At 36.1% G+C, this 20,119-nt stretch overlaps 1 protein-coding gene across 1 annotated transcript in view; it reads right to left on the minus strand.

The window, feature by feature from the left end:
- LOC145670472 (TBC domain-containing protein kinase-like protein) overlaps window positions 1-20,119 on the minus strand; it is a 68,650-nt gene that overhangs the window by 34,429 nt on the left and 14,102 nt on the right. Inside the window, exons 3-8 of the mRNA XM_081739185.1 lie at window positions 18,370-18,631; window positions 17,465-17,699; window positions 15,239-15,582; window positions 11,202-11,351; window positions 3,566-3,695; window positions 1,069-1,230 (exon numbers count right to left, since the gene is read on the minus strand). Coding sequence (XP_081595311.1) covers window positions 1,069-1,230; window positions 3,566-3,695; window positions 11,202-11,351; window positions 15,239-15,582; window positions 17,465-17,699; window positions 18,370-18,631 — 1,283 coding nt within the window. The remainder of the gene's footprint in view (window positions 1-1,068; window positions 1,231-3,565; window positions 3,696-11,201; window positions 11,352-15,238; window positions 15,583-17,464; window positions 17,700-18,369; window positions 18,632-20,119) is intronic.

The raw sequence follows: 20,119 nt of genomic DNA on the forward strand, positions 1-20,119 counted from the left end.
GTAGATAATGTAAAATGTAGGTTCACTATATATAAAAAGTTGTGCTTCATTACCTTACATTATGAATAAATTTGAAGAATTTCAATTTAGAGTCTGGAAACTTTTTCATCACACTGTAGCATAAATTTCCTTACCTGCTCTCTTGTCGTGTCATTTCCCTGTGCTATTAAAAGGTTAAATTCCTTAACAGACATTAAATATCACTCTGACTAAATTTAAAGAAAGGTCTGAACCCGAAATGTCAAACTCATTCAACACTCTTATATCCTCTAGAGACCTGCACGGGCCGACTTCGTTATTTCTTTGGGCCGAGCCGACAGTGATTTCTCTTTAGGTCGGGCCGGGCTGGGGCCGATTAATTGCAATTCTTTAATAATTATTGACTTTCGTTAAACGATAATGGAATAAAGCCAAACGTTGAACAAGTGTGCCCGTGAAAAATGTTACAAAAATGCAATAGCTATTTACAGTTTGTGTTGCTTAGCGGCTCCACTTTCACTATAGAGGATTGCAGGCATTGCACGGTAAATTGAGCTCTGACCTTGACCTTCACTGAACCCAAAATATGACAAGAAGGGGTGGTAAAGTTTTGCCTGTCGCTAAACAATATTGCCATCTTCACTTTATGCTGAAAATTAATTAAGTTAGATTTTTGATACAGGAAATGGAGTTTTTGTTCTTTCGATAACAGGCAAAGTTCTAGGAGGCAATAGTACCACTCGGAAGGCAAGAGTCAGGTTGTGAACCAGAGTTTAGAAAATGTTTCTGAGGGTTAGGTCAAGTTTAATACTAAATTTTGAGAAAGATTGGGGCTCGAGCTAATTTTTTTTTAAATTTATCGGGTCGGGGTCGGGCCAAAAACTTCTAAAATTTATCGGGCCCGGGCGGGCTTGGACCAAGAATTTAAAAAAAAAAACTTATCGGGCCGAAAATCTCCAAAACTTTTCGGGCCCGGGCTGGGCCGGGCCTAGGTACATTCGGGCTGGGTTGGGCTCGAGCCGAAACATTCGGCCCGTGCAGGTCTCTAATATCCTCATTGGAATCACACTAAAAAAAAGTAATACTAACCTGTCTATCTGTGAATGTTGGAGTCTCTTTGTCCACTGAAGCGTACAATTCCTCTATATTTCCTTCCACTTGCAACAATGCAGCCCATACGTGTCCTCTGTAGAATGGAGGAATGTCTTTCCACGCCTCTTTTACTATAGACGATTTCTTATAGGGATACCCCTGTACAAGAAAGTAAAAGTATAGTGTTAATTCTAGATATACAGATTTTTTACTATGAAAACAAAATTGAATAAAAGTTACCCTAAATCTTGTAAACTATCTTCTATGACTTTTTACAGTATTCTCTTGCTCATTTAATCACAAATATTAACGTATGTGAATTGATTAGAAGCAGGGCACTATAGTAACACAGACAAGAGCTATCGAATGTTGACTGTAAGGAGCTAATATGTGAATTATATCTTTGTGAATGCGTTTGTAGTGCTTTCAATGATGCCTACTACTGTCCATTTTAATGTTAAAGACCCCTGTGTTTACACACACACACACACACAAAAAAAAAAAAAAAAAAAAAATCCTGCGAAACGCATACATACATTTTACAGATTTGTTTGAAAAAGATACCATGAAAAGTTGTAAGTAATCTGGAGGAAAAGAAAGAAAAAAAAAGACGACACACTTATATGAGACGAGACGGGAAAATGAGACGTTAACTCTTCGATGATTAATCTTGACATCTGGAGGTTTGGTGAACTGAATGGACAGTAGATAAGCGAGCTTGGTTTGCTAAAATAATAATTATACTCGAAACAAAATAAGACATGAAAACTCACATTTGGAGGAGGATGCGTTGCATTGTTGCCACGCTCTAAATACTCAGTTGAGGCGTCCGCTGTGCTCCTTGCACGCCGGTTGATCGGTTCACAAACACTTCTGGACATATTATCAGGCGGCAACATTGTCCTTTACTAGAGAAACCTTCCACTTGTAATTACTGTCACGTCGTTTATGGCTGGCCTTTGTCGGTGACCTTAATAAGTCCGTAAAGTAGCTTCCCCTCTCAACACAAAATTTTATGAGGTTTTGAACTGTCTATTAATTTCTAATTTTGCTTCATATGTAAGTAAATTGCTTATCTATCTGCGTTTTTTCTTTCAGGGCGATTATTTCGACAGCCTGTCCAAACACCCTACTCAGAAACCAAGCAAACAATTTCCTTAGCCTTTCATTACTGAAAGTTTAGGTATAGGTCCAAGGTGATCGAAGGATAGCGTCACTTTAATAGAAGTTTCAGCTAAGTTCCATTTAAGTGCCTCTTACAAATACATCTGTACGCTCTCATGAACATGTATCTATATAGGCTCTTATAATATAAACACGGATCTGTACGGCCTCATAAACACGGCTCTGATAGCTTCTTATAAATGTACTTTCCTTTATATCTTTATCCTATATATAAGCTTTGAGTCAGTACGACTTTGACAGAAGATGGAAGCGAAGGAAGACCTTATATATTCACTGACTCATGAAAATATTGTAGAATTGAAGCACACAATGCTCATGTAACAGGAACTCTTTCATGAGTATAACGAAAAGATAAAAGTACACAGATGAGACATACTGTATATCAATGATAGATTTAGTTAAGTTGAACATAATTACCGGCGTGAGTTTCAACCCTCATGCGTATTTTCGACAAAACCGTGGAAAACGGAATCTTTTTTTTCTAAACCTAAAAACTGATGTTATGCGATACCCCCATAGATTACGATGAACCTACTATTGAAGTATACCCTAGTGGACGCGATGGCTCAGTGGTACAGCATTCACTTCCGGTACATGGGGTCCTTCGTTCTATCCCAGCTCAAGCCAAGTGAGCTTTCTGGTGGACAAACACCACGTGCATGGGTTTTCTCTGGGTTCTTCCGTTTAACTATATGGTTCAGGAGATATAGCCCAAAATTATTAACTCTTAAGCTTTAATTTTTGTTTAATTATATGGATCATGTGATACAGCCCAAAATTATTAACTCTTAACTTTAATTTTTGTTTAATTATATGGTTCATGAGATATAGCCCAAAATTATTATTAACTCTTAAGCTTTAATTTTTGTTTAATTATATGGTTCATGAAATATAGCCCAAAATTATTAACTCTTAAGCTTTAATTTTTGTTTAATTATATGGTTCATGAGATATAGCCCAAAATTATTAACTCTTAACTTTAATTTTTGTTTAACTATATGGTTCATGAGATATAGCCCAAAATTATTATTAACTCTTAAGCTTTAATTTTTGTTTAATTATATGGTTCATGAGATATAGCCCAAAATTATTAACTCTTAAGCTTTAATTTTTCTTTAACTATATGGTTCATGAGATATAGCCCAAAATTATTAACTCTTAAGCTTTAATTTTTGTTTAACTGAAATATTACCCAACGATGATATATGTACCAATCAGTAGCTGAAATCGAGATGACCAGAAATGACAGCAACACATACTAGTCGTAACGAATATAGTAACAAAGAAAAGGGAAGAACGAAAAACTTACCATAAGTAATCGCTCAAACAGGACTATTCTGTGAAACTGGTATTCCGTATCTCTTTCCCTGATGATCAAAGGTAGCGTTGAAACATCGGATGATTCGGATTTTTCCTTCTTTGATTCCGACTTTGAAGATCTGTTTCAAGAAAAAGTATGACCTCGGTAAACACATTTAGGATAGAAGGGAAGCACTACCATAAGATTAAGGAGACTCAAATTACTACAAATACGATATAATATATTACAAAATTTGTACGCTCATACTGAAAACAGGTTATTTTTGGATTTTTTTTTAAATCTTCGGTATAAATATCAGAACAATCTATACAAATAAAAATGAAAGTGATTATGTTTGAGACTTAAGATTAGTGTAAAGGCCAAGTTTTGTCGATAGATGTCACTACAGTCTTCGTATCTCTCCCATGTATTTTTTTTTTTCCTTTCACAAAAATTTACAATTTCTTTTATAAATTTCAACCTAGAGACTTCAAATTTTTAGAGAAGGAACTTCATAACCTATTAAAGGAACAATCCGTGCCGACTTTTTATTTAGAATTTTCTTCATTGTTGAAACAGTTCCATTGTTAAAGGTTTGGATATCCATTTCAACAATTAAGCCATTTCAACAATGAAGAAAATTGTAAATTAAAAATCAGCACGGATTACTGCCTTTGATAGATTATGAAGTTCTTTTTCTAAAAATTTGAAGTCTGTAGGTTGAGATTTGTAAGAGGAAATTTGAATTTTCGTGAAAGATAAAAAATACATGGGACAGATACGAAGACAGTAGTGTTATCTATCGGCAAAACTTATCCCTTTAAACCAACCTTAATAACTCTTGAACCACCCGACCGATTTCGATCAAATTTTTAACGTAGATGAGGTACGGGCTTGGGATGGTTTTTATCATTTCACTTTTGCGGTGCAACTTTTGCGGAGACGGGGAGGAAGTATATAAAAGTGATCGACGAATCCATAGTTTGTTCTTTATGTTCAAAATGAAACTTATTCTCCTAGTGCGAAAAATGCGCATTCGCTAGTTTTGAATAAATTAAAGATAACCTGATTTATTTAAGACAGGAAAAGACGTACTATAAGTTATCAATTTAATCAAAAGATATTCACAATAAATTCGGTTACTGATACTACTTGTAAGCGCTATTGTACAGTCAGCAATAAAAGTTCTTTCTGTTTGTTAAAATTTATTTTGGGAATAACGGTGGTAAACGCACAGAAAATTACATCTTTTTTAATTTACTGAAAAATGTATTCAAATTGTCCTTCCATTCTGAAGTTATTTTCGAAATTAATTTCAACAAACGAAAAGAACTTTTGTCACTGACTGTACAATATCTGATACAGGGTGTTTACTAAAATTCCAAAATGAAATTTTGTGACTTTTTCGTGACCTTTTCTTTGCCAAATCATAAAAGTTCGTAACATTTTCAAGAGCGAATTTGGGTACGAATTAGGCTGAATTTTCATGTATGCGATAGAAGCGCGCTTTGGTTGCGATTTGGTAGGTCTAAGGCAGACCATAGATATTTTTAGTGGCGAATTTTGACGTTTTATAGAACAAAATTTTCCAATCTGTACTTATATTTGTGCAGATGAAAAAAATAGTGACCCACAAGCAAAATTTCCTGACTTTCATGACCGTTTTCTGATTTCGTCACTTTTTCGTGACTTTCGTGACCGACAGACACCCTGTGATATGAATTAAAAAGAAAATATCTTTTACTTGCTATAAGGTGGTCAATGATCAAAAGTTTAATATAAAATAACAGCAGTCCACAGTGAAAATATATGTACAAAGAAAAAAAGTTAAGTTGTTATAAGTTCAACTAATACAATATACCTAATGTGATATTGCAGGAAGTGAGAGTACAGTCTTTCTTCCCTTGTTGGAATCCTCACACATTGTGGAAATTATATGTTATTAGTAAATTACTATATATGTATTGTTACTATCCATACCAGTATATACGCAAGGGCCACAGGAGTCCGAGCCAGGTTGTCCACGAGTGAGAATTTTAAGAGATCTATATTGTAAAGTGATTAGCTGTAGTTGGAAAGTTAATGACAATACAATGTTGTATTTTCTGTAGATTATTATTTATAAGTTCCAGTAAATCCTGTATTTACTTTGTACCGTAGACATACATTATTATACCTAAGTAATATTTTATCTTTTATCAGTATTGTGTTGTCTTCGCTTACACCTAATTGAAAATGAAAATGAAATATTTCAGTTTAACGTCCCACTATTATGTATTTTATGCTAAGGGAGACGATGATCAGGGCAACTGAATGATAATAGAAGGACTGGTGAAATGAGGAAGTGGGAGGAAACGGGAGTATCCCGAGAAAACCCGCGGACACGATGTTGTCCACCACAAACTTGGTCGGGAATCGAACTTGGAACCCCACGCACCAGAGGTAATCTTTCTACTATTGAGCCACCGTGCTTCACTCCACATAAATAAGGAGGCGGGGGTGAGTCGCAAAATTTTCTTTAGTCAAAGGGCATAATATATCTAAATACGCAGTTCTTACTATCTATACCTACAAACTGTTCTACATTATTCGATTTCGCACAAGTAACAAGAGAACACTGCAGACCTGCGCACTACTCATATATGACCTAATATCCCGGAAGTATATACAACTTTCCTAGAAACTTTCCATACTCTGAACACAAATATTTACCCTAGCGACATAGTGCGAATATTGCAATGTTGTACACGTGCTCCCAACACCATGTCCTGGCTGTAAACAACTTCAGACGACAACCACGAAGAAAACGTCAGCAACTATCGTCTTCAATCGTCAAATAACGAAGATCAACGAATTCGGCCGACATTTTAGAATAAAAGAAGCCACATCACAGAAGGCATCAATCTTCATCGATTGATCACCACCACTAGTCTCTAGTACGTCTGGTTTCTGAGAGCTTCTCTTTGCTTGGACAATTGGTCCTTGCAATAATCTCACCACTCTCTAGGATGCTCGGTCTTTGGAGATCCTACGCTTGGATGTCTGGTACTCGTATTAACCTCACCACCCTCTCGGACGCCTGATCTTTGAGTTTTATCCTTCTCTCCAGGACGCTCGGTCTCTGAGAGTTACTAATATCCACTTCTTAGCTACAAGAACCTTAGATTCTATCATCCTAGGACACTCGATCTCTGCGTTCCTACAAATCTCACCAACATCAAAGGAAGACTTAATATTTGTATTTTTTTATTACTGTACGTAGGAGGAATTTTTATAATAAAAGGTGACTGTGAGAAAGTCCAAATATTTCCATGTACCATTATGTTCTACTCTAAAAGAGAATTTTACAATATTTTCTAAATTTACCACACAACTAAATCTGACATGACATCACTGTAGATCAAACTACATATTCCAAAATTTTCCTCGGTTATATTCAAAAATGAAAGCTTAAACTTCTTCTTCCATTGTCTGCAGAGTATATTAATTACTATGCATTACATCCGCAATTCTCTATTTTATTGCATTTATCCATTCCCACTGATGTTTATCCTCAACTTACCGTCTTAAACTTACATCTTTTTTCTAACTTTTATTGCTTCTACAACCAGCTTCTTTGTAAAATATTTTTTTTAAAAAAAATAAAAGACACTGAATAATATAGAACAAAACAAGAACCTTAGATGAATCGGTTTGTTTCGGTGGTATAGTACGCTTATAATGCATTGCTTCGCACTTGGAGACCTTCACCCAAATGATTATGACTAGGGCCCGGAAGTTGAGGAAAAATCATCTTTTTTACGAGTGCCCGAAGACGAGGCTTAACATAATATATGTTCATTTTGGGTCGTTGTAGGCCAGAAAATGGTGGATCTTATTTGTCCTTTTTTGCCTTTTTCGGCGTTTTTTTTTTTGTTTATTGTTTTTTTCTTTTTTTTTCTTTTCATAGTTCTTAACTTTTTTTTTTTTTTTTTTTTTTTACTTTATCTTTCGACAATACATTTACTGGCCATTAACTCGAATCACCACCACCTCTTAAACATCTTTTCTTTAGTAAAGAAAATTCCAATGATAAGACATTCTTCAACGACTGGACTGATAAGACCAGATCTGCAACAATCACAAGTCAGATAAGAAGTCGTAACAATGTTCTCCAGCAAGGTAGAGGGGGGGACAACTATTCTTATTTTAGTTTGTACTTCATTTTGTGGAAGAAGGACAGACCGTTAACCTACCAGAAGCTTGTATTTCTTGAGCATTATATTACTTAAATATGTAATTCTAATTAAATTATTTTTACGTCCTTTTTTCCAATTTTTAGGTCCTTTTTTAAAGATTTTTTAAGGACTTTTTAAAGGTCCTTTTTAGGCAGTTTTTATGTCTTCAACTTCCGAGCCCTAATCATGACATTTCATTCAGATGTGACACATAGTGGAATAAAAGAAACTAAACAAAATAAGGATAAGAATGCATAACGAAACTAATTCTAAATATAAACGAAACATTTACATATAAGTCAACACTCAAATAAAATACTAAAAGAAAGAAACATACAAATGTTACAAAAACATGTGAAATGCTAAGTTGTCATACTTATTCCATTAATGATGAGATACTTAGATATACTTTTCTAAGTCTTGTAGTTAATGTTCTGACGACTGCTACTCGGAGACTTCTCCATTGTCATTTCGAAGCTCTGGGTGTCGAGTGATCGACGAATGATCGAAAGATAGAAGCCAAATAATGCTTTGGTTGAAAATTTTGGTCTTTTCATATTCACTATTTGTTTGTTTGTTTGTTTGTGTGTTTTTGGAAAGTTTTTGACGTTATATTTCTGAGTTTAGAAAGTCCAAATAATAATTTCTGATAAATATTGTTGTTACACTGAAAAAAAAAATGAAATATTGGTCGCTGCTATTTTTTTCTGTCCAATTTTGAAAAATCCGTGTTTTAGTTGTCTAGTATGACCACTATTTTTTTTCTTCTTGTATGCACTATTTAATAAGCAAATACATTACACACACAATTAATTATAATGTCAATGATATATGGTATTCATGGTGATCGTCACCAGACGTTTTTATGTTTCTACCTTTTCTTCCAGACACACATCGAGATTAACTAGATGTTATTATTTTTTCGATTCGTAGTTATGAGAAAGTTTGTTTTCCATTTCATGTCACCTTGACCAGGTTACCGTCATTTATCTTTCGTGTGCGCAAACATTTGTACTGAAAATATGATTTTAATTCTCCACTAGCTGAACCTGGGCTCTTTACCGCCAGTGCATCATTCACATATGAGAATGAATCTCCTTGTCATTCCTCACATCATCTGTACAGGTCCCTTTACAGACACAAGTGAAAGATGTCTTGATAAAAATCAGCAAGAGATACCATAAAGGGGAGACTTTTTCGATTATTTTTTCAATATCTCGCACCGTTTGCAAGATTTAAACCTACATCCGGTTGGAGTTTCTAATTCATGTATGACCAGTGTTTTCTTTCTTCTTGCATGCAGTATTTAATAAGAAAATATATTACACACACAATTAATTATAATGTCAATGATATATATGGTGTTCATTGGGCAAAACACTCCAAACAATAAAGATTCATCTTAGACTGGAGAAATAGTTATCCTTCGTTTTTCATTATTATTTGGCCATAAAACAAACGCCTGAGAGATATACAACCCCTATATAGAACTATGTGGTGTTGGAATGTACAACTCGTAGGATATGATGCTTTACTTTCTTAATATTTCAAGTGTAGCCCTAAAAATGTAATAAAGAAATAACGACCACGTTTTTTTTTTTTTTTTTTTTTTTTTTAAATATTCAATTAAAACTAGACAATCTACACAAACTTTGGAATCTACCAGTGAAAACGGCACGTTTCTAACATTGTGGTTTTCGAGATCTCATTGTCGAAAGAACTGGAGACAAACATATAAACTTTTCTTTGGAGACAAACATATAAACCTAGCATTTTAATATATAGATTCCACTCTGTTTCAATTATTATTATTAAAAAAAGAAAAAAAAACTTATGCACTATTATATAATAATTCACTTATTATAGGACATTTGGTACTATTGACATTGTAACCATTCTCTTGTGACTTACATCTATTATTAGGCATTTTTTCACTTTCTGCTTTTCAGCGATGCCGATCCTTCATATTTCTCTCTTCTTTGTTACTTTTTGTTCCCCTTCCACTCCTTATTTTCTTCCTTCTTCCGCTCGACTTATTTTTTTCTTCTCTTCTAACCACCAGTGTGTTGTGAATAAAAGGATGCTGAACTTCCTTTGCGTGTGCACTCTCTTGTGAAGAACTAGAGGGCTGTAGTTCTTGTTATTCGAAACCTCTGCAAACTACTTTATCGCCTTGCAACCGCTGATGATCACTGCAACTTTCTGATGCACAGACTACTGGTATAATATCTTACAATTATATTCCGCTGTTAAAGTTTCCATATTAAAAAAATACAGTTTGCGTAATAACCCATTTGAGGCTTCAGCCACTCCAACGCCATCTGTCAGCGATCGGCTAAACTACCCTGCCTAGCGACGCGCGCTGCGTCGCCCTGTCACAAAACCGACCTAGTGGCCGTCATGTCTTTCATTCACGTGACTCCCCAGTTTGCCTCACGACGAAAAGTGGACGCCGAAAATTGGAGAACACTGGCTGGGAATTGAATCCGGGACCACGTGGACGTGAGTCCACTGCTCCAATCACTAAACTACGGTAACATCTTCCTACTCTACATTTCATCCTATAACTAACTATATTTTTTTTATCATCTACAAACCTATATCACTCCAAATTACTCCATTTATCCAAATAACAGAACATCGCAACACTTAAAACTTTGAAGATTTTCCACTTAAACTAGATATAGACTGACGTGTAGGTGCTTAAAGGTTTCTTGATCTTCGAGGTAGATCTGTATAAATGAGTTCAGAAATGGGCTTCACTCATACGAAGTATGCAAGCTAGGAATACGTGACTACAACTAGCAACAGAAGGACACATCTCTCGACTCGTAGACTAATTCTTTATTCAAGTACTTCATCTCACAATCGCACATTGACTATAACATCTTTTACAATATCCGTAAACATCCAGCTGTTTGCGCAAACTCGATTTTAACATTGATATGCATCACACTGAATATTTCCTGTTGAACTACTAGCTACTATCCAACACTACACACTTCAGGTTACTATTTATCCTAGCAATCACAGAATATAATCTTTAACTCCTCTCAAACCAGAAACAGTGCCATCAGCAGACTCCTATTACTTCATGTAGCCTCAACATTTTGGACTTCAACAACTGCCTTCCTAATTTGCATTTGATTTATATTATGGGCACTCTACCATTTTCTTTGTCTCAAAGAAAAAAAAAAAGTGCCAAAGGATTCCTAATTAAAATTACACATATCCTGTGCGTATTTCTTCCATTCGAGCCAAGCACTTTGCCGCTCCTAGACGCCTTCATTTTGTGACATTTCGTGATCAACGCACTGTGATCCCGCGTTGCTTAATTTTCTTCGGTTACCTTTTGGCTCCTCACTGTTATAAAACTTACGACATACTTTAAGATTTACAAATTAAGAAGTCAAATATTTATCTCATACCTAGTCTCTAAGAGTGGGAAGAAAGAGCTTGGAGGTAGATGCTCTAGCCGATGGTATAATCCCTCTAAAGGAAGAGGAACAACTCTTAGATCAAACATCGATGACCTGTCCCGCCGCTGGCCAAACATAGTGCCTTCCAGAAGAACAACACTGAAATACAAATAACAGAAATTCTAAAATCTAAAATAATTTAATTCACTAACTTTAATGTAAATAACATAATTTATATGTACCTCATAAATTTAGACAATTACAGAAAACTTATTACCCTGACTGGTTGATTAGGGTTGAATGCGAAGTCAGCAGCGAGGCCTAATTTCCCGTCACGATACGATCAATGGTTGATAATGTAGCTCATTAAAAGAGACTTCGCTTCTAAAAAGGTTCCGCTGATTAGGATTAAAAATGTGATTTCTGGGCTTTCGGAATATATACCCATGTTAGCCCATCCCGTATGAGGGATGATGTCCCTCGGCGATCACACTATTTGAGGAAAGGGAACAAAGGAAACAGCCTGTGACCTGTATATCGCAATGGTTTTATTGGTAAAGACTAAATGACGGTCCGGGCTAGTCTTTTCCCCTTCACCAATTTATTATAAAAATTGCTAATTACAATGTCTTTGATTACGAAGAGTAAAATAGTGTCTATCTTGTTATTGACCAGATGAGAGGAAATAGGTGTTTTGCACGGATCCCTTCTCTGAAGGCAGTCTCCAAGGCACCTGCAGGTTCTGGCGAGTCTTGAAGGAAAGCCCCTCAGCCCAAGGCAGCTTCGTGAGGCTTGGTTGTAGGGAGGATCCCTAGTCCAATGCGACCTCGGGTTACGAAAAGGTGTACCCCTAGTTCAATGCGACCTTAGGGCAGGTATTGGTTAGTTAATCAGTTGATCGACTGATGACAGATCCCTCGGTGGTTGGGCTTTTATTTGTCCTTCTTCAAGTCCTTTCGTGAGGTCCGTCTTCTTTCGGCTTCCCTCGGTGTCTTCCGTGTCGGTTTCTCGTCTGCTACACTGTTTATAATCAATAACACGTGTTGTATTGACATGTGCTTCTGTCGTGATGTGGGGATCCTTACAATATTAGGTACCATCCCAAGTATTTGCCTGGTATAAATGAGGAAAACCCAGGAAAATCTTATTCCGAATGGCTTGCACTTTTTCGACCGACTATCCCAACCGGGAATCGAACCAGGGATCGCTCGCGCCGAAGGCGAATGTGTTAGCGACTACGTCCCACAAAAGATTAACTGAAATGTAAATTCGACGAAAGAATATGACAAAACAAAAGATTTATAAAAACAATTAAAACAAAACTCGTGGAAAGTCAAAAGAATAAATAAGATTTTAGGGAGTCCTAAACGTTCTGTGAGATCTGAATATTGTGGATATCATGGCAGAAGTTTAGCAGTGTAGTGGACTACCACACACCGACGAAAGGGACAGTGAAACTTTAAACTGTATAATCTAATACAGGGATAATGGTTTAATCTCGTCTGAATTCGCTGAGTAAGATGTCCTTGTCTTTTTAAAGTGAGTTGAGTTGATTTTGAGTTTAACGTCCCTTTCAGCAGCGAGGCTATATGAGACGGGAACTACTGATTAACATGGAATCCGAACCACATGAGGTCCCTCCGGGAATCGAACCCGGGTCTCCCACGCCAAAGGCGCGTACGCTAACCGCTTTGCCACGAAGGAGCTCTTGTTTTTTTTTTTTAAATGTTCAACATGCATCCTATAGCGTTCATTAGTATAGATTACAAAGAACTCAAATACATCTCAGATATTTTGCCTGAAGTTCACGACTTATTCAGATACGACTTATTCAGGAGTGTAAGTACGGAGGGATAACCAGGAGTCTTAGATATGTGGATTACTTTTCGACTGTGATTCAATATGGTAGACTAAGAAGCTATAGTTGGCAATCATTACAGGAATTAAGACAAAATCAGTTTAAGGTTTGTTCTGTATGGGACGATGATATGGGTCTTCCACCTTATATTTCTAAGATTAAATTAAGAAGAAATATTCAACTCATGGCCCGATCGCTGCAGCACTGTTCACAAATGAAATTATTTGGTTTCTTTTACTGCTTTTGAATTGCGATTTTTATTAGGAATCGGTACTCAGTTGACATTTTTCGTCTCTTTGCTTGTAAGAGTCATCTATGTTGAGGAATGTTACGACACCAGTAATATTTTCTTATTCTATAAACAGCTACACATGACATATCAGTTTTGGTTGAGCTAAATTGTTTCAAGTTAAATGTAATTAGTAATTAATTCATATGTATATGGAATTTGCAGAAATTAGTGAGAAAAAATCTCTTAAGAACAGTCTTTGAAAATCTTCTTTGAGAAAACAATTACGTTCTTCAAACTTAATAGCTGCACGCTGCCTTCTAAGATGTCGCCTGGAAGTCTGTTTCCAAACTATATCTGTAGCCGAATTAGTGAATATTGGTAGTTTCTATTACTTTGATCAGTATTCCTTACTAGAAAATCATCATACTTTTCAAACAAAAAGTGACTGACTGGATCGGAACTCGAACCCGGGACTTCCGGCATACCGTGCCGATGCGTTAACGATTATGCCACCCAGTCCGCTCTACAGAACAGCCACTCACTCTCGAGGTCGGTCCTCTCATCTCGAAGTGTAATATAAGAAGATTTGGTGTGCAATATAAAAAAATCGAAGCGAGCGAAGTAGGTCAAGTGGTAGAGCGTTGGCTTCGCATTCGGAGCTCGCGGGTTCGATTCCCGCTGCCGACCATTCTGTTTGGGGTTTTCCAGAGTTTCCCTCAATCCTACCAGGCAAATGCCGCGATGGTACCTACTAAAAACAGGCCCTGGCTGATACCTTCCCAAATCCTCTCCATTGTTGTTATTGTTAGATATCCAGTATAAAATGGCCTCAGAGCTGTATCTGGTAATTGTTAAATAAAATAAATAAATAAATCGGTTGTTTCCACTTTTCATTAGTATATATGAAACCACAACCGCCATAAGGTGCTCGGTGTATGGACACAGGATTGTCCAATCACATCAGAGGTCTGTGGTACAACTCACTTGGTCCGAGGGGAGAGCACCGACCTCCAGAGTGGGAGAGTGAGCTGTTCTGAGAAGTGGACTGGGTGGTGTAGTGGTTAACGCATCGGCACAATATGCCGGAGGTCCCGAGTACGAGTCCCGGTCTAGTCAGTCACTTTTTACGTTTTAATTTTTTACTCTATAAAAACTCTTGGAATGGAATACTAATTCCTATAAAACCTTTAAACGAAAACTACTCTCCTTGAAAACTTACGAAGTGCCACGCGACTTTTAACATGTCCTACACAATTGTTGATGACATGATTTGATTTTTTAGTGCAGGGATTCCCATCTACAGATGAATATAGTAGGAAATACCGAAAACGTTTTGAAAAATTATTACAAGACGAAACTATTGTATTAATAAATCGATGGTAAAGTTGGAGATACTTAACTTAAAAACGAACAGTCTTACCTTGTGCCAAGTATGCACTGACACTTTCATCAATAAGTTATAAATCTTGCTAAACTGGGTACATCTGGGTAGGTTCACACCTATCTGTAGTTTTGAGAGAAAAATTAAAACATTAAACTACTGCATTTCTCAAAACTGTAATGAACTAGGCTTCTTGTAAAAGGTGTGAGTGCACATCGAAACTGTTTGAAGTTTAACTACTTCATGATACAAGGGGGGGACAGTAACTCAGAAGTGGAGCGCTTGAATCTGGTGAATGGGGTCCTTGGTTCAATCCCCGACCAAGTAACTTGTGATGAACAACATCGTGCCCGTGGGGGTACTCCTGTTTCCTCCCACTTTCTCATTCCACTAATTCTTGCATCATCATTCAATTACTTTAAATCATCGTCAACCTTTGCCTAAAGGGCATAATCGTAGGACATTAAACTCAAAGATTCCGTTTCATTTTTTTCATAATACAAGGTAGGACTATTCATATTTGATTTATTCGTTATGTATTCTAAAGCATTTATCAGCAAACTGGAGATACTTACTTTGGTAACGAGAGAATAGGAGGCTTGCTTCTGATAAGACCCTGTTTCTTCAGTTCCGTTTCGGCGTCTCCTCCAGCTAGTTGCCACAGATAATACAGCTGTTGAAGCTTCAATCCGGACAAATAATCTGTGCCTATATTTCGCTTAGATATGTTAAAAGCGCCGCTGTCTAAATTTCCTTCTAACGCGTCACATAGAGGAAAGCAATTATTGGAAGGAATTTTCGGCGCTAGTTCTAATCCATTAAACACAGGGTGTTTCAAAAGTTCTCTTGGAATACATCTTTCAGTTGGTTTCACTGATAAACAAGAATTTAAGAAGTCCTTCAGTTGTTGAGGCAGCTCCTGTTCAAGTAAAACAAGTTTATTAATAACAAATTACCAAATAAATTGGTTACTTACCAATATATCCTCCCGTGCGAAAACTAAATATTCTTTGGACACTTGTAAGGTAACAACGATAAAAACGGATAACAGAAATATGGCATGGGAACAGGAATACATACCACCAAATGAACGTAACGCAAAAAATAAGTACTTAAAAGAACGAACAGAGCACTATGGAAGAAAGAAAGAGTTGAATTTGAAAGAAGCGTGGCGTCTATGCTACGTCACTGTTCCCACAACCAAAATACACATTAAATTTAGGCAGACAGATTTTATCAATGTTGCCAGAATCCGGATTTTGATTGATTTTTAGTTTAACGTCCCGTTCAGCAGCGCACCTATATGAGGCGTGAACCTACTGATACCGTGGAATCCGAACCACATTGAGCTCCCGCCGGGAATCGAACCCACGTCTCCCACGCCGAAGGCGTGTACGCTAACCGCTTAGCTACGAAGGAGCTCTTTGCCAGAATCCACATTTAAAGCTGATTTATATTTATGAACAAAGAATGATTTTTTAAATCTCTCGTTGTTTTTCCTGAACCTATTATATTAGCCTGTTTTATATTGTGCGTATGTTGCTTTAGGTGAAGTGACAATCCCGACATACCCTCTCCTTGTGACTTTTTTGATTATCTAATGTGTTCTTTAGTTCGGGTGTTAATACTGCGCTTGGTTTGACTTATATATGTCAGATTCAAATTCAGAGTCAGATACACACTGAGAACGATAAACACCTGACTTACTTAGTGAATCAACAAAATAACTTTTAAGACCGGTGAAATGCCTTTCTAAACCTTTTAGGGAGATACTGGAAGCAGATATGTTGTCCTTTGCAAAAATACATTGAATTTTTGTCGATCATTGTGGAAAGTAAGAAATTCCTACCCAAGTTTTCGTTTCTTTAGGAACAGCTTTTTCAGGAACTTGCAGGAATCTACGTGTTTGATTAAACAATTTTTGTAAGGTACGTAACTTATAACCATTCTTTTCTCCTATTTGATATAAACACTGTATTTCACCATGTAGATCACTTGGACGATCACAAATTAATAATGCCCTACGAAAGAAATTCTTCCTATTATTGGCCTTGTACAGTGGTGGATGGGCTGACTGTTGTTGTATAGGTAGTGTACGAAGTGGGTTTTCGATATACTTTTGTTATAAATTTATTGTGCGATCTGGTTACCAGTAAACCTAAAAAAGGAAGGCAGTTTTCAGATTCACGTTCGAGAGTGAACTTCAACTTAGGATGCTGATTATTGAACTGTTCAAATATTTGTAAAATAGTATTTTCATTACACACACATCGTAAAACAGCATAACGATCATATTAAATGTATCCTATTATAAAATAGACGTTTCTTTCTCATTTAAAACAATGTTTGACAGTATCGGAGACAGTGTGTTTCCCATGGCTAGACCGTCATTTTGGGTAAAGTACAGATTTTCAAATTGAAGTACTTTGGTTGTTCAATTTGAAAATCATTAGTTGTTCCAGAATGACGGTCTGGCCACAGTGATATATTGGTTGTTCATTTTGAAAATCATTACTTTTCCCAGAATAACAGTCTAGCCATGGGTAACATACTATTTCCGATACTGTTAATAATAATAATAATAATAATAATAATAATAATAATAATAATAATAATAATAATAATAATAATAATAATAATAATAATAATAATAATAAAAGGCAAATGCACAATGAACTAGACATTAATATTACATTTTACATAAACTAATGGCTAACAACTCCGAATTAGATATTCGGAAAATTGTCGTTCGAAAATGAAACGCAAAAATATCGTACGACGAAAGAACTGGAGTGACTAACCTGTAAACTATCCCAACAGTTATGTTCCCTTGCAAGTCTCTCAAGAACTGTGCCACTGGTTTGTATCAGGCTTAATATTTTCCGTATCCATTGTGACAATTTAAGATCGGGCCAGAATTTCTTCCCCAGCGCTAGTTCCGCAATAACCATTCCAAGCGACCACACATCAACTTTTGGACCGGAAATCGACCGTCGGCCAGATAAATATACTTCGGGAGCTGTGTATTTCGGATGCCTAGTATTTTAAAAGAAAAACAATATATAATATTGCAACAGAAACTCATCATATATATCATTAGTAGAGATCGTAATTCAAGAACTGAAAACATTGAAAATAAGGAAATATGTTTTTATAATTGAAAATAGGCGCAAAAATCTAACTCGAAATAATGACGATAAACATACAATGACATATAGAAACTGAAATTAAGCCACCCCTCGTGTTGAAATCAACTACAAGAGTTGGGCCAAAAGTTATGACAACATTGTGAACAGGTCTTCTCGGGCTAGCAGCCAGGTAAATACTGTTATATCTTGCGACGTTTCGAGGGCTGACATCGTCCTCATCTTCAGGCGAATATTATGGTGCAATGGAGTGTATGGAATATATATACTCATGCTAGCCCGAGAAGACCTATTCACAATACGTCGCCAGGAAAGCTTCAATAGATACTTTATGACACCATTGTTATAATTCATACCTGCCTATATGCACAGAACACCTGATATACGTATTCCTTCAATGTAGCTGCCTCCCATCTCTGTCACTTTCTACCACAGTTGTGGGAGGCGTCGTAAACAGTAACTTACTGGCTCAATGGATAATTTACCATTTCTAAATTTAAATGCTCTCAAGTATTTACGGACTACAAAAGAAGAACGAAGAAGGGAGAGAAGATACGTACCCAATAGGAAAGGAGACATCGTTGCCCCCTCCAGTCATGTAGTAGAGTCCATAGTTATACAGCTGGACATCTCCGTCCTCGTTAAAGAGAATATTTTCAGGACTAAGACTACGATGAACGATGCCATAGTCGTTTATATGAGCGAGCGCTTGAAGAATTTGAAAGGCCACTTTTGTAATCTCCGGCAAAGTCTGAAGGTGACCCTCACTTAGCAACTTATCTAAATCTTTCTGATGATACTGAGATACGATTATGGTTCTCTCTGAAACAAACAAACAAAGGAATAAAATATGACCACGTCAAGTAAAAAACGAAATTTAACGAAATTTCAGCCAAACTGCACTTTATCAAATGGTTAATGAAGAAGAAAAGATAAAAGAAACTTAGGTTGAATTAATTTGATGGAAAATACGCTGTATTATTGGCAGATTAAAAGTAAAATATAACTCCTTGTGTTATACGCTTTCTTCGAAAGTCTATTTTAACCTTAGCCTTTTTAACCATCTGATATTTGATCGGATAGAGCCAAATATTTAAATTTTAGTTCATTCAAGTACACCTACTATATTTCTATATTGATCTACCCATATTAAGGGTTCTATTCATAATTATAGATGCATCTAATGTGTGTTTTTTTTTCCCTCAAGTTTGTCTTCAGAAGTGAATTGCTGTTTCATAATTCAACTATGGCAAGATTTCGAGATATAGGCTTTCATTAAGAAGGTCTTAATGACATTTTGACCTTATTCATAAACATTTCTCAAGACAATGCTTTCGATCTCGCTAATTCATACAAGACAGGAATAGCAATTTTGATCAAGATGCGTTTTCGCTAACAAATTCTCAAAACGTCTTTATGAATAAGAGTTGTCTGAAGACTGAAATTTTCCCAAATACTAAATTTTATTCAAGGCACGATCTTGAGTGGGCATAGTCTATAAATAGGTCCCTAAGAAATTGTTCGGTGTTCTTTCCTAAACTTCACGTTTTTTTCCGATTTTTCCTACGGTCAACCACCAAAGTGAGGACAATTGGGGAGTTGCTTGAAAAAAACGATGAAGCAAACGTCGGAAAATAGATATACAGGGTGGACAATTTATCTCAATCATCCGCTATAATGGACCAACAAAAAGAGAGAGAAAAGCGAAACTTTGCACGAAGCAACTATAAGGAGGGGAACATCTTTATATGTATTAAAGAGAAAGACCCAACAAACAGTGTTGCCAACCCAATACAGTTATATGTTTGCAAATGGCACTACGCCAGGTTATTATATATTTCAAATCAACATGTCAAACATAAAATTAAAATATCACTTTTATTATTCAGTGTTTCAAACTAAGAATGTTATACTATCACAAACATCCAAAGTTTGCAAGCCTCGAACGCACATACAGCACAACGGAGATGCACAGGATAATACATACCGAAAGTACATGGTCATGGTATGACTTGTTTCGAATAAATAGGAATGAAGTTACCAAAACTTAAAAATTTTAATTTTTTTGAAAGCCTTTATTTCGAAAAAAAACGCTGAGATAAGCATCATATATAGTTACTTGCATGGTTTGTAATGCATATGTAAATTATTTTATACAGCACTTCGATATCCCTAACTGTTTCGGAGATATGATAACATTGATGAAGTTCGCAACACTGCTGAAAATGGCATATTTGTAGAAAATATTTAAAATGATTGTTGTTTCCCTTCTCTTCTATAGCACTACAGCAATAGCTATTAGTAGCTGTA

This window comes from Thermobia domestica, chromosome 14 (assembly GCF_964235325.1).
Source record: "Thermobia domestica chromosome 14, izTheDome1.hap1.1, whole genome shotgun sequence".
Lineage (NCBI taxonomy): Eukaryota > Metazoa > Arthropoda > Insecta > Zygentoma > Lepismatidae > Thermobia > Thermobia domestica.